The sequence below is a fragment of the Euleptes europaea genome, chromosome 2 (assembly GCF_029931775.1).
Source record: "Euleptes europaea isolate rEulEur1 chromosome 2, rEulEur1.hap1, whole genome shotgun sequence".
Lineage (NCBI taxonomy): Eukaryota > Metazoa > Chordata > Lepidosauria > Squamata > Sphaerodactylidae > Euleptes > Euleptes europaea.
The window spans coordinates 134,489,291-134,508,128 of record NC_079313.1 but is presented as its reverse complement, the minus strand read 5'-3'; the positions used below and the strand labels follow the sequence as shown (position 1 = coordinate 134,508,128).

The 18,838-nt window shown below is 50.5% G+C and overlaps 1 protein-coding gene across 1 annotated transcript in view; it reads right to left on the bottom strand.

Annotated features, from left to right (window-relative positions):
- Positions 1-528: 528 nt before the first annotated feature.
- The window catches only part of SAMD10 (sterile alpha motif domain containing 10), a 37,105-nt gene continuing 18,795 nt past the window's right edge, over positions 529-18,838 (bottom strand). Inside the window, exons 2-5 of the mRNA XM_056844141.1 lie at positions 13,697-13,881; positions 6,425-6,593; positions 1,204-1,344; positions 529-626 (exon numbers count right to left, since the gene is read on the bottom strand). Coding sequence (XP_056700119.1) covers positions 604-626; positions 1,204-1,344; positions 6,425-6,593; positions 13,697-13,881 — 518 coding nt within the window. The 3' untranslated portion in view covers positions 529-603. The remainder of the gene's footprint in view (positions 627-1,203; positions 1,345-6,424; positions 6,594-13,696; positions 13,882-18,838) is intronic.

The following is an 18,838-nucleotide window of genomic DNA, read 5'->3' as shown; positions in this document are numbered from 1 at the left end:
ATCCGCGTACTGAAGGTTTGGGAACGCCGAGGTCTTTCTGCATAGGTCCACTTTGCAGGCTCGAGGCAAAGCCAGGATTCCAGCCAGAGGGTCTTTGTGAGGAGCTATTCTGAGATTATGCCACGCCATCTCCCATCTGCTCCCTGGCGACACCAGGAAATCTACCGAGCCTGTCCAAATGAGACAAGAGATACGTATGGAGGCCTTTGCAAACTCCGCTGGCTCAGAAAGTCTACCATGTTCTCCAAGAGGAGGAAGATCTACAGTCTCTGGCCCCTGCCCGTGGTTCCGGCCAAGGAGCAGTTGCACACAGTGACCTGATCCTGTGCAGCTGAGTCTTGCGAGTCCGCGGGGGGCAGGGGGTCTTACTTCCTGTGGCGTGAACTGGCAGCCCGTCCCGCTGCAGAAAACGGCTGGTGTGTTGATGGAGAATGAAGACTCGAAAGGGGGAGAGAGGAATCGCCCGCTGTGTCCCCCTGAGTCAGGCCAGAGTCTGTCCCTTTCTCTTCCCGAGCATGCAGTTGAGGAGTCCACACCGTCCATCATCCCAGAGATGTTTCAGGTCACAGTGTTGCGCCAGTCTGCCGCCGGACAGGTGGTGGGTTAGGAGACGTTTCCGTAAGAAGCTGGAAAGGGAAAGGGGGGGGGGGAAGAAACAGAAATCAGTATAGAAGCTGTCAAGGAACACCCACGGCCACTTAAGGAGGAGGAGGAGGAGGAGAAGACTACTACTACTACTACTACTATCACCACCACCCTACGGGATGAGGTGGTCCTTTAGCCTCCCAGCCCCTTCAAACACCCTCATCCTTGTGGGGTTCCTTTTCTACATGTTCAACAGGCAACTAAAATCCTAGAAACACAGCTGAACCATACAATTTTACGCCCCTTCGCCCCGTGACCTTGCATACCCTTTCACTGCAAACCCAGAAGCAGGCTTGGGTCCTTTGACACCCCGCCCCCCGGGTCTTTGTCGTCAGGCAGATACAAATTCAACAGGCAGAGCGGATTCCCCACAAACACATCTTATGACCAGGAAAAATGTCATCTGTTGAATTTCTGGCTGTCATTCAGTTCTGAATGAAAATAAGAACCCAGATCTGAGGACCAGAAGGTCAGGGGGTCAATAGTTTGGGCCCTCCATACAGGCACGGAGGCGAAGCCGCATGACGCCACACCACCCCCTCCCCTCCCCCACTCTACCTTGACTGAGGAGCTGTAGGTTGCGGACTTCTTCCCGCACCTGCAGCTGGAGCACCTGCTGGAGGACTTCCTGCCGCTGGGACTCGTGGATAATCCCCATGCGCTGCAGCTTCTCCGCATTTAACCGTAAGAGCGCCCGGCCTGCCGAAAAGGAAGCAAGACTCATTCACAGGCATGCCAAACCACCGGTCAGCTTCGGTCAACTGCCATCACTTCAAGAGGCGGTGGAAGAAATATTAAAAAAACAACAGCAACCCACCTGCATCACATGCATGGTTACATAATTTCCAGGGAAAACCAAGTGTCAGAAGGTAGCTCTAGGAATTGTCACCGAGTTTCCAGTGATTCCTAGAGCTGTGTGTGTGAGTGTGTAAAGTGCCATCAAGTCGCAGCCGACTTATGGCAACCCCTTTTTTGGGGGGTTTCATGGCAAGAGACTAACAGAGGTGGTTTGCCAGTGCCTTCCTCTGCACAGCAACCCTGGTGTTCCTTGGTGGTCTCCCATCCAAATATTAACCAGGGCTGACCCTGCTTAGCTTCTGAGATCTGGCGAGGTCAGGCTAGCCTGGGCCACCCAGGCCAGGGCATTCCTAGAGCTAACCTATGTCATTTCTGGTTTTTCACTGGAAAAATAACAGCACATGCAATGCTGTGGACCCCCCATGTCCCTGCCCCCCCTCCCAACTCCAGCCTAGCAATCCTACTCAGTCAGCAGGACTGATTGGCACAGCTGCAAAAATCTTGCTGGTCTCTAAGGCGCTACTGAGACTTGAATCTAGCTACTCCCAATCAGGACTCCAAAACCTAAATGGGAGGGGAGCAGGAAGATGCAAGGGGTGGGGAGCACACAATCCAGAGAATCTCCCCTGGCGAGCCAGCATGGTATAGTGGTTAAGAGCAGCGGACTCAAATCTGGTGAACCGGGTTCGATTCCCCACTCCTCCACATGAAGCCAGCTGGGTGACCTTGGGCCAGTCACAGTTCTCTCCGAACTCTTTCAGCCCCAGCTACCTCACAAGGCCCTTTTACGCATGGCTGTTTCCCTCTGATGACTTCGGGTCTTTGTTGTGATTACGCATGCTGTTTCCGACCGTCAGAGGTCGCCTCGCTCTCCCCCTGTGCTTCCCTGCGTTTTGCCTGCGTTTTCAAATTCGAGATAAAACAGGTCCCTGAAAAAGTGGGCAAAACGCGGAGAAATGCACAGGGAGAACGAGGCGACCTCTGACGGTCGGAAACAACAGTGTAATCTTACCACAGAGTTTCTGCTTGAGCTACTCTTGTCATTTCTGAGTAACTCTAGGAATCGCCAAGAACTCTATGGTCAGAACTTCCTGTAAGTAGTCGAGGCCATGTTTTTTTTTTAAAAAAAATTATTCACCAGGACGATTGTGCACACCCCCCTTTGGCCCCAGTTTCCACCCGCCGATCAGCTGGGCTACAATCGGCTGGACGTCTCCCGCCATGTGGGCAAATGGAAACCCTTGATGGATTTTCCTATCTTGACAGGTTGATGGATTTCCCAAGCAAAACTGGAAACTGAGGGATCCGTGTTACCTGACTGCTTCTGCCTCTATATTCGTTCCTGCATCCAAACCCTGCCCTGAACCTCAAAACAATCTGTCATCCCCAGCAGCCAAGTCACCGGAACTACCCGTCCCATTTTTCTTGTTGTTTTTAAGCCACAACGCAGCAGGGGATTTTCTGGTGTCCCACCGATTTAAGCAGTCAGCTAACATCCATGTCTTGGCTTGCTGCCGATGCTCTGAACATCTATGGGATAACCTGCTGGCCATAACATGCTGGCCATAATTAAATGAGGAACAGAGAATAAAACTGCTGCTATCATACTGTCCTTGTACAAATCTATGGTGAGACCACACTTGGAATACTGTGTACAGTTCTGGTCACCACACCTAAAAAAAGGATATTGCAGAGGTTGAGAAGGTGCAGAAAAGAGCAACCAAAATGATCAGGGGGCTAGAGCAACTGCCGTATGAGGAGCGGTTGAAACGCTTAGGGCTGTTTAGTTGGAAAGAAGGTGGTTAAGGGGAGACATGATAGAGACCTTATAGAATTATGCATGGTATGGAGAAAGAGGACAGGGAGAAAAGCTTTTCTCCCCCTCTCATAATACCAGAACGCAGGGTCAGCTGCTGAAGCTGGAGGGTGAGAGATTCAAAACTGATAAAAGGAAATATTTCTTTACACAACGCATTGTGGAACTCCCTGCCCCAGGATGTGGTGATGGCTACCAACTTGGAGGGCTTTAAGAGGGGAGTGGACATGTTCATGGAAGAGAGGAGTATTCATGGCTACTAGTAAAAATGGATACTAGTCATGATGCACACCTGTTCTCTCCAGAATCAGAGGAGCATGCCTGTTATATGAGGTGCCATGGAACATAGGCAGGATGGTGCTGCTGCAGTCGCCTTGTTTGTGGGCTTCCTAGAGGCCCCTGGTTGGCCACTGTGTGAACAGACTGCTGGACTTGAAGGGCCTTGGTCTGATCCAGCAGGGCTTTTCTTATGTTCTTATCTTAACAGCTATTTTTCAAAAAGCAAACACTTTTAAGTGCATTTGCTATGCTCGCTTGGCATCAGCTATGAAAAATCAGCCTCCAACCATACTCCAAAGGTTGCGGTGGGCGTGCTCTCGCCGAAACTTTTCCGAGCTCTCCCTACTATTGAATGTAAGGTCATCCTGCAAGCCAATCAAAGACAGCAGGGTTCGGGCAGCTGAAACTCCCTGCCTGCGTAACAGAAAAGCGGCCCGCTAATTTCAATCGGAAAATGGTGCAGCGGTGACTTGACCCTGCAGACGGCACAATGGGCAAAATCTTCGTTTCCTAAGGCAGGAGTTTGCTGTTTCCTCAATCCACCTCTTGCATTGTGATGTGCTTTGTTTCGAAGCCCCCCCACCCCACCCCGTACTCGCTGGTGGAATGATAGGAAACGGGCGCGTCCCCATCGGAATGCATTAGAGTTTCCCATCAGCCACCTCTCCTCCCCTCCACGGGAGGAGGTATTTTGTAACCTGCTTTGTCCCCTCTCTGGGGGGGGGGGTACGATTACTAACGCGTCCTTTATTTCTCACACAAGAACCTGAGCAGAGCTGTTCCATTAGCGTTTTACCGTGCCTTCAGGGCCCGAGGCGCTAGGTTACAACCTTTGTATCTCCAACCTTAAAAAAAAAAATCCATCTCCTTCTGCATCCCTGCCTCTCAAACTGGGACACCGACACATTACCCTCTAGTGAGTAAGGGTGGGGGAATGGAAACAGGAATTTGACCTGTTCCCTTTTTCATTTCTCTCTCCCCTCCCCGAACCCCAGGTAGACACATCAGATAACAGTGACGTGTGGATTTTCGGGTGCTCCCTTCCGCTCAAGACAGGTGAACGTTCGCGAGACTTGTAAAATATTCATTCCGAAATTTCACGACTTGACGGTCCTGACGTTCGTCTGCAAAGATCCCTTTGTTCTTTCCCCTCCAGCCGCCCTGGATTTACTCTTTTAAGTCAGCCTAGCAACCTCGGAAGGATGTCATTTTTGAAAGGCTGTTCCAGGTACCTCCCTACCGAGAAGGATATAGACATGTGGATCTCTGCATGGCGCATACGTGATAATGGAGGCCTAATCCCTCCAGGAAAATAAGAGCAAGACAGGTAGGGCTGCCAAACTGCAGTCTGGAGAACCCCCTCTTATACATTTAAGGGTTCTGATGCTATAAGAGAGGTCGGTTCTTGCCTCAGCTCTCACGTCCGCCCTCTTTGCTGAAACAAGGCAGACTTTAATTCTACCCCATAGCACATGGGAGAAAAACACGAATGGGAAAAGAAGAAGAGTTGGTTTTTATATGCCGTCTTTCTCTACCACTTAAGGGAGAATCAAACTGGCTGACACTCACCTTCCCTTCCCTCCCCACGACAGACACCTGTGAGGTAGGTGGGGCTGAGAGAGCTGTGACTAGCCCAAGATCACCCAGCTGGCTCCCTGTGTAGGAGTGGGGAAACCAACCCGGTTCACCAGATTAGCATCCGTCGCTCATGTGGAGGAGTGGGAAATAAAACCTGGTTCTCCAGATCAGAGTCCACCGCTCCAAATCAAGCTCTTAACCACTACACCACGCTGCTGCAGAAACTCCTCTTGCCAGATTTGGAGCAGGCTCACTGGGTTGCCATCTGGCAGCCCTAGCAAGAGGACTAGGCCTTGCCCGTTGCCCATCCAGGGCAGAAAGTGCTTGGAAAAAGCACAGTGAAAGCCCCAAGGGGTGGGAGGCAGAGCTGATTTCCCCTCTGATGCAAATTCACTTGGTCTCATTTCCCTCTGTAATATGGGGAAATGACCTCCTTTACAGGCTTAACGGAAGAATGGCAGAGATGACGTGTGCAAAATGCTTTGAAATGTGGTATCTGGATGCTACATCCTAATGTTATTATCAGAGCCCCGTGGCAGAGAGTGGTATGCTGCAGTACTGCAGTCAAAAACTCTGCTCACGACTCAAGTTCGATCCTGAGGGAAGTCGGTTTCAGGTCGCTGACTCAAGGTCGACTCAGTCTTCCATCCTTCCGAGGTCGGTAAAATGAGTACCCAGGATTAGTACCACAGGATTGCTGTGAAACACGGGCAGGATGGTGCTGCTGCAGTCATCTTGTTTGTGGGCTTCCTAGAGGCACCTGGTTGGCCACTGTGAGGACAGGGTGCTGGACTTGATGGGCCTGGGTCTGATCCAGCATGGCTCAGCATAGCTTTTCTTATGTAGACGACTGGGGAAGGCAATGGCAAACCACCCTGTAAACAAAGTCTGCCTAGTAAACATTGGGATGTGACGTCACCCCATGGGTCAGGAATGACCCGGTGATTGCACAGACTACCTTTGCCTTTTAATGTTATTATCATCCTATATAATCATCCTATATATTCCTTGTTTCAGGGGGTTAGCCGTGTTGGTCTGCAGTATAACAGCTCGATTTGAGTCCAGTAGTACTTTGGGGACCAACAAGATTTTGGGCGTATGTCAAAGCTTCCTTTCTCAGATACGAGGAGGAAAGAAGATCCCTATCTGACGAAGGGAGTTTTGACTCTCGAAAGCTCAGACCCAGAAAATCTTGCTGGTCTCTAAGGTGCGACTGGACTCGAATCTAGCTGTGTGGTCCTAATCGTCAATAGCACTGTTACATACCAACTGCCCTTTCTCCTTGCTGCCACCCGCTGAGAGGGGTACCTGTGATAGCGTGATGAGAAAAGGCCTCCACGTAGATGAGATAATTGTGCGGGCAGTGCTTCTTCAGCCATTTGCACACGTCCTGCTGCGTCCACAGCACCACCGGCTTCGTAAGGCTGCCGAGCGTCGGGCTGGTGTGGTAGATGCCGTAGTGGTCATAGTTCCGTCCCTGAAGGTGTTGGGAAACAGGAAAGGAAATGGAAAGGTTAGTGGATTGGAATTGGCTGCAATTAAAGGGAACAGGTCTGTGGTGGTGGAAAGTGCCATCAAGCTGCCGCTCGCTTATGATTGGCCCCATGGGATCTTCATGGCACAAGATTTCAGAGGTGGTTTGCCACTGCTGGCCCCTGCTTATCAACCCTGGACTTCCTTGGTGGCAGAAGGTCTCACGTTCAATCCCCAGCATCTCCACTTAAAGGGACTAGGCAAGTAGGTGATGTGAAAGACCCTGCCTTAGACCCTGGAGAGCTGCTGCCGGTCAGAGTAGACAAGACTGACTTTGATGGACTGAGGGTATGATTCATTATAAGGCAGCTTCATGTGATATAATGCCTAGAGTCCATCCCCCACCCAAAGCAGCCATTCCCTCCAGGGGAACTGATCGGTATAGTCTGCAGATCCATTGCAATTCCAGGGGATCTCCAGGTCCCACCTGGAGGTTGGCAACCCTCATGGCAAATCTTTTGTGCCTGCATCTGGCCCAGGGCAGGCTGACCACCTCCCTTTGCCCTTGCTGGATTAGGGGCAGCCATCCCTCGGCCCGAATGCCCGTCCTCACAACCCCCCTCTGAGCCCACCCATTTCTCTCTTTACCACTAGCGCTCCTTTGCCTTAATTCCCCACAGGAGCCCTCCGGCTTCTCCAACCCGTTCCCCATTTCATTATCGCACAATTGGTGCCGCCTGGCTGCTCAGGCCGACCTGTCACTCGGCATCTCTTTCAACCTTGCGACAAAGTGTACCTGGCGTTGCCGGGAAGCGTTTTCTGAGGTCGCCTCAGTGGTCCGTGGCTTTGCTACTTAAGAAGCCAATTACGAGGAACGCTCGAGGCCGGGAGGTGCCAATCAAAAAGCTTTCCCCCCAAGTCCTTTGACCAGTTTCCACTGACAAAGAAGGAGAAGAAGAGTTGGTTTTTATATTCTGACTTTCTTTACCTCTTAAGGAATCATAGAGTTGGAAGGGACCACCAGGGTCATCTAGTCCAACCCCCTGCACAATGCAGGAAATTCACAACTACCTCCCCCCCAAGAATCAAACCGGATTACAATTGCCTTCCCTTCCCCTCCCCACAACAGACACCCTGTGAGGTCGGTGGGGCTTTGAGAGCTCTACAAGAGCTGTGACTAGCCCAAGGTCACCCAGCTGGCTTCGTGTGTAGGAATGGGGAAACCAAACCGGTTCACTTGATTAGCGTCTGCCGCTCATGTGGAGGAGTGGGGAATCAAACCCAGCTCTCCAGATCAGAGTCCACTGCTCCAAACCACTGCTCTTAACTACTACACCATGCTGGCTCTCCTTTTCTCCCCACATTCTGGTGCCTCAGTAAGGGGTCTGCTACAGTTGCCAACTCCCACTTGGGAAATTCCTGCAGGTTTGGGGGGGGTTCCCTGTGGAGTGGGGAATCTGGGGAGCGGTTTCACCTTGAATCTACAGCACACTAAGTATGGATTAGCGTAACGACAGTGTAAAAGAAAGGCCCGGAAGGAACAATGGAAGCAGAGTGATTCCAGCAAAGAAAACGGGTGAAACCAAAAGGCTTGAGACGAAAGCCAAGAGACCAAAGAGGCCTTGTACGCCCCTTGTACGACTGATCCTGTTGCCCTGTGATGAAGATCCCCAGGCCGAGTTGTTTTCTGTTGGCCCAGAAGGTCAGACCAGAACCAACGGGTTAAAATTAAATCAAAAGAGTAGGATTGTCAACCTCCAGGTGGGGTCGGGAGATCTCCCAGAATTACAACTGATCTCCAGAAGACAGGGATCAGTTCTCCTGGAGAAAATGGCTCCTTTGGAGGGCGTATTGCATTATACCCCGCTGAGGTCCTTCCCTACCTCCCCTACCTGGGCTCCACCCTCAAAATCTCCAGGAATTTCTCAGCCTGTAGCTGGCGACCCTACAGAGTCTGAGGAAGGTTAGGTAAGAGGCTCAAGAAAACAGATGTCGGACAGTGTACAAAATACTAGGTTAGAGACACAAAACCCAACTGCAAAGGAATACAGTGCACGCTGACACATCTGATTCGACTGAAGTCCCATTGATTTCAATTCTCCCATTGATTTCAACTCCTGCATTCGAATCAGTGGGGCATTTGGGAGTTTAACTTTGGCAGGCACAATGTTTGGGTCCCCTGCTGTGGTTGAAGATAGATGTCCCCCTGGGCTCTGTTGGTATTCACCAGCGGTTGTGCTTGAAATCATCGTCCAAGTGGTAGAGCAGAATTTGGGATGTCATATAGGCTGTCATATAGAGGATGGTGCTGAGTAGTTTTATGTAGCCCCAGAAGTTCGTACCAGAACCATCTGTCAGCAGTGCTGATCCTATGACCTTAGGCAGTTCATGAGAGGGTGCACTTGGCCATCCTCTGGGCATGGAGTAGGGGTCACTGGGGGTGTGGGGGGGAGGTAGTTGTGAATTTCCTGCATTGTGCAGGGGGTTGGACTAGATGACCCTGGTGGTCCCTTCCAACTCTATGATTCTATGACATCAGAGAGTTTGTGTGGCAGAAGCCGGGAGTCGGTCTGAAGCCAGTTAGCGCATTAAAAGAATAATGTTCCGGCAGCAATTTGGAGCCTTGCCACTGTCCAAATTGCACACCAATTAGGAGGAGGATTTTTGAAGCGGGTTTCTGGCGCTTTTAGCATGCAGGTGCTAACAGGGCCAGCCAGAGAAGCCGAGCCTCTCTTGGGGCGCACTAACAGAACGCCAAGAGATGCCGTTCGTCCCAGCAATTACCTCTGCTGTAGCGAATGCGAGACACCCACCCGGTCACCCAGAAGACCGTTTATCTGGAGCTAAATTTGGGTGGAGAAATGAAAGAGCTTTTTTAATTAAAAAAAAAATGACTGAGTAGAGGGAAGGCACAGAAATACCGTCCGGCCATACCAGCCAAGCTGGGACTTGAGACTGGCTCGGGGGGGCTTCCTTTGAGAATCGGCCCTGGGAACAGTGTGAGCGGGCAAACCATAATACTCTCATAATACTAGAACTAGGGTCATCTGATGAAGGTGGAAGGTGACAGATTCAAAAGTGATAAAAGGAAGCATTTCTTCACACAGCGCATAGTTATATCGTGGAACTCCCTGCCTCAGGATGTGGTGATGGCTGCCAACTTGGAGGGCTTTAAGGGGGGAGTGGACGTGTTCATGGAGGAGAGGGCTATTCTGTGTTAGAATTCCAAAGGTACCCGAAGGCTTAAAAAGGTCAGGGACCCCTGGTACAGAGAGACCTCGGGTCTGATTGTTTTTCTCCCTTTGGAATTTGTTTGCTAAGGTCCCAGAACAGCAATGGCGAAAGTTGCCACTGTGTGAACAAGGCCAAAGCATGACAAAGGTAGCTAAGGAGGGTTGGAAACCTGACAAGCAGCCCGCGCCATTGGATTGGGAACGGGATGACTCATACCGAGCAGCCCCTTTGGGCTGATCCAGCGGGTATTTAAACCCGGAGGAAGTCTCGCTCGACGTGCGTAGCAACCTGGCAGTGCCGAGGAGGTCGCGGCACTTCCGCCGCATCACGTCAGAGCCAATTTTCCTGTGCATGAACATTGGCTAATTAAGCATGCCTAATTAAGGAGCCGCAGCAATTAGCGCGACAGGGCCTTGGCGGCAGCGGCCAAAATTGCTTAATGGTACGTCCCCGAGAGAGGCCAAAAGTTGGCTCATGGCAACTAACCCCCGAGGCAGAATGACTGCTCTGGGCCCAGGAATCAAGTCAGTCATACCCCCATAATTTCCCGCCATCCCGGTAAAAATAGAAGGACTCTCCTCTCACTAATACTAGCAGATAAGAATCAAGAGATCACTTTTAAGGTCGCCACATTTGGTTGGATAAGATTATAAGATTAGGAAAACCCAATTGGGTAAGCCATATATAGGCTTTTTAGCAATAACTTTTAGCCTACAAGATTAGGAAATTTGGGTAAGCCATATATAGGCTTTTTAGCAATACCTTTAAGCCTGCAAGATTAGGAAAACTCGGGTAAGCCATATACAGGCTTTTTAGCTATAAGTTTCATAAGATATTGTATAATTCTGTGATTCTAAAATTTAAAAAAAAATTCCATGAGTTAATTGATATTCTGGAAGTTTGAATTATTGTATTGATTCTATTTTTATTGGTCTTGGACTGTATTAAATAAATTTGTTATTTGTTACATAGCGATGGTTCGGAGGTACGCTTGCTGGCGGCCTGTCCGTTGTCCAAACCAGAAAACGGGAGCCAAAGGAGACGCTCGCGTAAAGCTCTTCCAAACTGCAGCGGGATCATCTCAGAACGCCGTCCCGCCAGATTGGAAGGGTGGCTTTTGGGAGAGCCTGTTGGGGAACAGGAAGTGGGATACGCAATGATTTGGATTCTAGGTGGCTTCAGGTGAAGAGCCACGTTGGTCTGTAGTAGCAGAACAAAATTCAGGAGCACCTTAAGAAGAAGAAGTGGGGAATCAAACCCGGCTCTCCAGATTAGAGACCGCTGCTCATGTGGAGGAGTGGGGAATTGAACCCGGTTCTCCAGATTAGAGTCCACCGCTCTTAACCACTACACCATGCTCGCTGATACTGGGAGGTGATTCTCCCAGCCATGTGGAGCCCTGATTAGGATCAGGGCCAGGGTGGACCTCAGTCAGGGGACCCCAACCTTTTCGAGTCTGTAGTCGCCTTTGGAGTTCTGACACGGGGTGGCGGCCGCTGCCAAAAGCATTTAAAAAGACCAAAAAAACTGCACAGCCAATGAAATCTCCCACAGCCAATCAGAAGACTTCTGGGCAAAATCGCCACCTGGCCTCACCCACTTTCTAAAAACACTCAGCAGGTGCCAGCAGAGCAGTCAGTGAGCAGTCAGGGTCCCCTGGTCTGGCCCATTTATTCCTTCCTTCGGTTAAGTGCTACCAAGTTGCTTCCGACTCATGGCGACCCTATGAATCAGTGTCCTCCAAAATGTCTTATCCTTAACAGCCTTGCTCAGGTCTTGCAAACTGAGGGCCGTGGCTTCCTATATTGAGTCAACCCATCTCATGTTGGGTCTTCCTCTTTTCCGGCTGCCTTTGACTTTTCCTAGCATGATTGTCTTTTCCTGTGACTCCTTGTCTTCTCATAATGTGACCAAAGTACGATAGCCTCAGTTTAGTCATTTTAGCTTCTAGGGTCAGTTCAGGCTTGATTTGATCTAGAACCCACTGGTTTGTTTTTTTGGCAGTCCACGGTATCTGTAACACTCTCCTCCAACACCACATTTCAAAGGAATCTACTTTCTTCCTATCAGTTTTCTTCATTGTCCAGCTTTCACACCCATACATAGCAATAGGGAATACGACGGCATGAATTAACCTGACCTTGGTTGCCAGTGACCCATCCTTACACTTCCTTCCTTCTACCCCGGAATATTTTGCTGATTTAAACTGACTAACGGGCTATTGGCCCTAGAAAGGAAAAATGGTCAGGTACCCTCTTTTTGACTGCTTCCTGCCTTTCCAGGGCTAACGACATGAATGGCAGGACTGGTTCTCAACCAATACAAACCTTTTTTCCTTCCCCCTGAACTATACCACCTGCCCCCAACTGCTATTTTCCTTAACAAAATGCTGGCAAGGGATGCTCACAGATCTGCTAGTGTCTGGACCAGTTAGGCCAGTGTGGTATAATGGTTAAGAGTGGTGATCTGGAGCAGTGGAGTCTGATCTGGAGAACTGGGTTCGATTCCCCACGCCTCCACATGAGCAGGAGGCTAATATGGTGAACCGGGTTGATTTCCCCACTCCTACACACGAAGCCAGCTGGGTGACCTTGGGCAAGTTACAGCTCTGTTAGAGCTCTCTCAGTCCCGCCTACCTCACAGGGTGTCTGTTGTGAGGAGGGAAAGGGAAGGTGATTGTAAGCCGGTTTGAGTCTCCCTTAAGTGGTAGAGAAAGTCGGCATATAAAAACCAACTCTTCTTCTTCTTCTTCTTCATGGTCTATTAATTAAACTAAAAAGCCCCCAGCCCTCCCAGGGAAGGTGCTTCAACCTCCAGATTTGGGTTCCCCCTTTTCTGAACCTTTTCTAGCTCTCTGATATCCTACTGGAGGCATAGTTTCTTACAGGGACATAAAAAACCCCCATGGGAATTGCCCAGTTTCAGGGTATGCAAGACAAAACAGACACACACACCCTATATTTTTACAAACTAAACCCAGCCTTCAGTGTGGGGGAGGGGGCACAGCATGTTATTTCCCAAGGAGAGTGTGGAAATTAATCCAGGAAGACTGTGCCCGAAGTGACGACATCTCTTGGAAAAAGACGCTGAGCCGGCAGCGACCATTATCCAAAATCGCCCTTCTAGCGACAGCGTAATAGGTACCCAGCAACCGGCAATTTCCCCCCGACTGAAGCAAAACTGTGTGTTGCTCTCAGTGTTTTATTCTCGTTTTTGCAAATTGGCAAACTGTCCGCACTCGCCTCTCTCCGCCTCTCACGGCCACCAGAATCGCCTCGGATGCAACCCGCGAACAGAACAGATGCAAGGCGGCACCTGGAGGCAATTTTGCCAACCACTGAAAGAAAGCCCTTGCCCACTTTCCCCGTCCAGGCTGAAAGGTCATCCAGCTGGCTTTATGTGGAGGAGTGGGGAATCAAACCTGGTTCTCCAGATTAGAGTCGGCCACTCTTAACCCCTACACCGCGCTGGAGCCGTCCCATTCTCTCTGCCTGGCTCTCTGGGCCAGCTTGCCTCAATGCCCCGCTTCCCACAAGGGAGCAAACTGAGAGGATGTGAAGAAGACAAGGGTGACCTTGGGCTAGTCACAGCTCTCTCAACCCCACCTACCTCACAGGGTGTCTGTTGTGGGGAAGGGAAGGTGATTGTAAGCGGGTTTGGTTCTTCCTTAAGTGGTAGAGAAAGTCGGCATATAAAAACTTCTGAAGTTAGAACATGGTAGAGTCACAACACTAGTACACCCAGCAAAAAGGACATTCCCAGGACTGATCCTGCACCCCCTGGGGGGAGCCATGCTCGTAAATAAGGCCTTGGTTTCTCCTTACAGGTCAATTCCGATGACGCTGTTGCCCCCTCCCACTGATGGCCTTGTACCTGGGAGCCCTCAGTCCCGGGCTGCTGCAGGAGTTTAACAGTCCTCCCTCCCGCCGACCTCTGGCTCCGCCCATCATGCCAGGTGAGGCTGGCACCTGAGGTCCTCTGCAGGCGGTAGTTGAGGTTCTCCGCTGACACGGTGTGTTCTAGCAGGTTCTGGCAAAAGCTGAAGTGAGCAGCCGCGGCTGTGGGGAGGGAAAGAACAGCGCTGAAAAACCACCTGCCAATACCAACCTCTCTCCAATATTTATAGCAACCAGCAACCACAACCGCCCTTGCAAATCTCCCAAGGATTTCACCATAGACTCTATGGTATACCACAGAGTATATCCTCTGAAGCCCCCTCCGCCCCCATAGCTTGCCTCAATGCCCTGCTTCCCACAAGAGAACAAACTGAGAGGATGTGAAGAAGAGGATGACCTTGGGCTAGTCACAGCTCTCTCAGCCTCACCTATCTCACAGGGTGTCTGTTGCGGGGAATGGAAGGTGATTGTAAGCGGGCTTGGTTCTTCCTTAAGTGGTAGAGAAAGTCGGCCCCAGGAGGTCGGACCAGAACCAACGGGTTGAAATTAAATCAAAACAGTTTAGGAAAGAAAATACCAAGACCACGGTTACACAGCCCGGATAACCTACAAGAACCAATGAACTCTGACCGTGAAAGCCTTCGACAATATTTTAAAACAGTTTCCGTCTTGACATTAGGAAGAATTTTCTAACAGAGCGGTTCCTCAGTGGAACAGGCTTCCTTGGGAGGTGGTAAGCTCTCCTTCCCTGGAGGTTTTAAAGAAGAGGCTAGATGGCCATCTGTCAGCAATTCTGATTCTGTGACCTTAGGCAGATGATGAGAGGGAGGGCATCTTGGCCATCTTCTGGTCACTGGGGGTGTGGGGGGGAGGTAGTTGTGAATGTCCTGCATTGTGCAGGGGGTTGGACTATATGGCCCTGGCGGTCCCTTCCAACTCTATAATTCTATGAAGCTGCCATTTCCTTGAGTGAGCATTTCACACACATGACCTTTGGTTAGGGTTGCCGACTCCAGCCTAGGAAGTTCCTGGAGATTTAGGGACAGTGCCTATGGAGGGAGGAAATCTGGGCATGGATTTCACCATAGACTCTATGGTATACCACAGAGTATGCCCTCTGAAGCTGCCATTTCCTCCAGGGGAACTGATCTCTGTGGTGTAGAGATCAGTAGTAATTCTGGAAGAACTCCAGGTCCTACCTGGAGGCAACCCTACCTTTGGCCACCCTTACAAAAGAGGTGCTAGCTGAGGCTGTGACCCTCCACTCCAACTCCTTGCCACCCCCTGCCACTCAACCCCCTCCCACCCTTCAATTCCCTCCATCCCTACCCAGGACCCAGAGCGACTAGGACCAAGAGGCAGAGGAGGAGCTGGTTTTTATACCCCAATTTTCTCTACCCTTAAGACGTCTCAAACCATCTTACAATCACTTTCCCTTCCTCTCTCTACAGCAAACACCTGGTGTGTTAGGTGGGGCTGAGAGAGTTCGGGTTGAAATTAAATCAAAAGAGTTTCCATCTAGACATAGGAAGAATTTTCTAACAGAGTGGTTCTTCAGTGGAACAGGCTTCCTCAGGAGGTGGTGAGCTCTCCATCCCTGGAGGTTTTTAAGCAGAGGCTAGATGGCCATCTGTCAGTAATGCTGATTCTGTGACCTTAGGTAGATGATGAGAGGGAGGGCATCTTGGGCATCTACTGGGCATGGAGTAGGGGTCACTGGGGTGTGTGTGTGGGAGATAGTTGTGAATTTCCTGCATTGAGCAGGGGGTTGGACTAGATGACCCTGGTGTTCCCTTCCAACCCTATGATTCTATGAATGACTGCCCTGTGGACCTATGGCTTGTCACTCTGATGCTCTGAACCAAAACACAAGTGAATCTTGCAAAAAAACGGAACATCCGCAATCAGTTTGGTGCTCCCATTACAGTTAAAACACACAGTTCCATGGGCAGAAGGAGGTCAAAGAGGAGACCCCCTTACAAGAGATTTGTGCGCCTGTTTCCCAAGGTTAAAAAACCAGCCAGCTTTGTTTTGTTTAAGCTGCGTTGATCCCAGCAAGAAAGAAAAGCCGCGAGCGCTACGATACACAGGCAGATCAGAGAGAAGCGGAATGAGGAGCTTGTGTCGAAAGAGGAGGGGGGGAAAATGAAAGCCATGGATCTATTGTCTGCTAATTCTGCTGACTCCCCAGCCAGCAGCCCCCCCAACCCCAGGCAAAGCAAAACTGGGAAATCTGCGCATGAACAGTGCTGCTGCTGAAGACAGAGGCAACCTAAACGTGACCCGGCTGTGCTCTTCCCCTTGTGCAGAAACGGAACCTGTCCGAGAGCGCAAAGGGATAGATCGGAAGGGAGGCCGAGTGGATTAACCAAACCCTTTGTGAAAGCAGGATTACAGCATCCATGCGAGGGTAGAAATGAGGTTGATTGAAATGCTCCGGGTAGGTATGAAAGGCTCGTGCCAGAAAAGGATTTAGAATCATAGAGTTGGAAGGGACCACCAGGGTCATCTAGTCCAACCCCTTGCACAATGCAGGAAATTCACAACTACCTCCCCCCGCACCTCCACTGACCCCCCACTCCATGCCCAGAAGATGGCCAAGGTGCCCTCCCTCTCATGATCTGACTAAGGTCATAGAATCAGCATTGCTGACAGATGGCCATCTAGCCTCTGCTTAAAAACCTCCAGGGAAGGAGAGCTCACCACCTCCCGAGGAAGCCTGTTCCACTAAGGAACCACTCTAACTGTTAGCAAGTTCTTCCTAATGTCTAGAGGGAAACTCTTTTGATTTAATTTCAACCCGTTGGTTCTGGCCTGACCTTTGAAAGGCTTCTCCCTTGCGCTGAACCCAGGTTTCCCCATTCGGAGAGCATTTCTACTGTGGTGCCGATTCAAGAGTTCTTGCGTACTGATAGCTTAGCCTGGTCTGATCTTGTCCCAGTGTGGAAGCTAAGCAGGGTTGACCACAGTCAGTGCTTGGATGGGAGACCACCTATGAAAACTGAGGTTGCTACGCAGAGGCAGGCAGCGGCAAACCACCCCCATTTGTCTCCTGCCTTGTAAGGCAAAAGGGGTATCCTTTGTATGGCAAAAGGGGTATATTACCCTGGGTCTCCCCCCCTCTACAGCCAAGCACTCCAACCACTAGAGAGCCAGCGTGGTGTAGTGGTTAGGAGCGGTGGAGTCTGATCTGGAGAACCGGGTTTGATCCCACACTCCTCCACATGAGCGGCGGAGGCTAATATCTGGCGAACTGGATTTGTTTCCCTGCTCCTACACACGAAGCCAGCTGAGTGACCTTGGGCTAGTCACAGCTCTCTCCGCCCCACCTCCCTCACAGGGTGTCTGCTGTGGGGAGGGAAGGTGATTATAAGCCGGTTTGAGTCTCCCTTAAGTGGTAGAGAAAGTCGGCATATAAAAACCAACTCTTCTTCTCAGACAACACAGCCAGTACTGCCAACATATGATTTCAAAAATGCTGGCCTGTTAGCTGGGGATGGAGCACGGGCAGGAGAGAAATGGCTGATCAGGACCTCAGGGGTCCAGCTCAGGGTTTGGGAAAATCCTGAAGATTTGAGGATGGAGCTGGCAGAGGATGGGGTTTGGGGAAGGAATGGACCTCAGAAGGATCAGAACTTGGAGCAGGTTGGCTTTTCTGACCACAATGCTGCTTACTGACTGGACCAATAAGCATTTTTTTTTGGGGGGGGGGAGCTGTCAAGTCACAGCTGAGTTATGGCAACCCCGTAGAGTTTTCAAGGCAAGAGGCGTTCGGAGGTGGTTTCCCATTGCCTGACCCTGCGTCACACCCCTGGTATTCCTTGGAGGTCTCCCATCCAAATCCTTGCCAGGGTTGAGGCTGAGAGTGTCACTGGCCCAAGGTCAGCCAGCAAGAGTCCATGGCAGAGTTGGGTTTCCTGGGTTTCCCAGATCCTAGTCCGACATACGGTTGCCAACTCCCTCTTCGTCACCGGTGAGAGGTTTTGGGGCGGAGCCTGAGAAGGGTGGGGTTTGGGGAGGGACTTCAATGCCATAGAGTCCAATTGCCAAAGCGGCCATTTTCTCCAGGTGAACTGATCTCTATCGGCTGGAGATCAGTTGTAATAGCAGGAGATCTGCTGGGTACCCAAGGTTGGGTAGAATATTCTACCCAACCTTGGGTACCCAGCAGATCTCCTGCTATTACAACTGATCTCCAGCTGATATATATATATATCGAGATATATATATATATGATCTCCAGCCGATATATATATAAAACTGTTAAAATAGCACAATGGCATTTCCTGAGGTTGATGTCTCTAACCACATGCGACGCGTTTCGGCCTATTTGGCCTTCATCAGTGGTCAATTAAAACCCATGTAACACCTGCACACATTTACAGAAATATATACATATACAAACAGTTTAAATCAAACCAGGCATGATATAGGTTGTATACTACATTACCAATTACTCAAACATCTGGTAAGATTGACTCTAGTTGTAATACTGGTTTACATATGTCTCCCTTATACGATGTGTGCAGTTATCAACCTAGTAAAGCAGCTACTGCCTGGCGGTTGGCAACCTTAGTCTGACACCTTAACCACTACTCCACACTGGCTCTCAATAAGCATTTTATCGAGTGGTAAATTTAAGGCAGAGGGGGACTGTGGGAACACAGTAGGCCCATTTCAGGCAGCCTGGCTGAATCCATTTGCTTTCATGTCCTTTCCAATTCTGTGCAATCCCTCGATCTCTCCCTGCCTGCCCGCCCTGCCCGTTTCTTACATCATTCCATACAATCAGTGGTCTGTCCTCTCCCCTTTTCCCGCGCCCTCCCTTCTAGGAAACCACCTATCCAGGCCATCGTTAGCAGAAGAGGATTAAGATCTTGGCATCCTTGGCGTGCCCGCACAACACTCTCCTGCTGATGGCGGGGGCCACCCCCGCCCCTCAGTCTCATTGTCCTCCCCTGACGATAATCCCCTCCTCTCCCAACCCCTTGCTGTTCTCATTCATTCGCGAGAACGGCCACGCCAAAACGGGGAGAGAACGGGGAAGGGGGAAAACAGCTCCATCCGACGAGGCTACCGGACTTCGAAATCTGCCAGCCATTTCCTCTGCCCGGCCTCT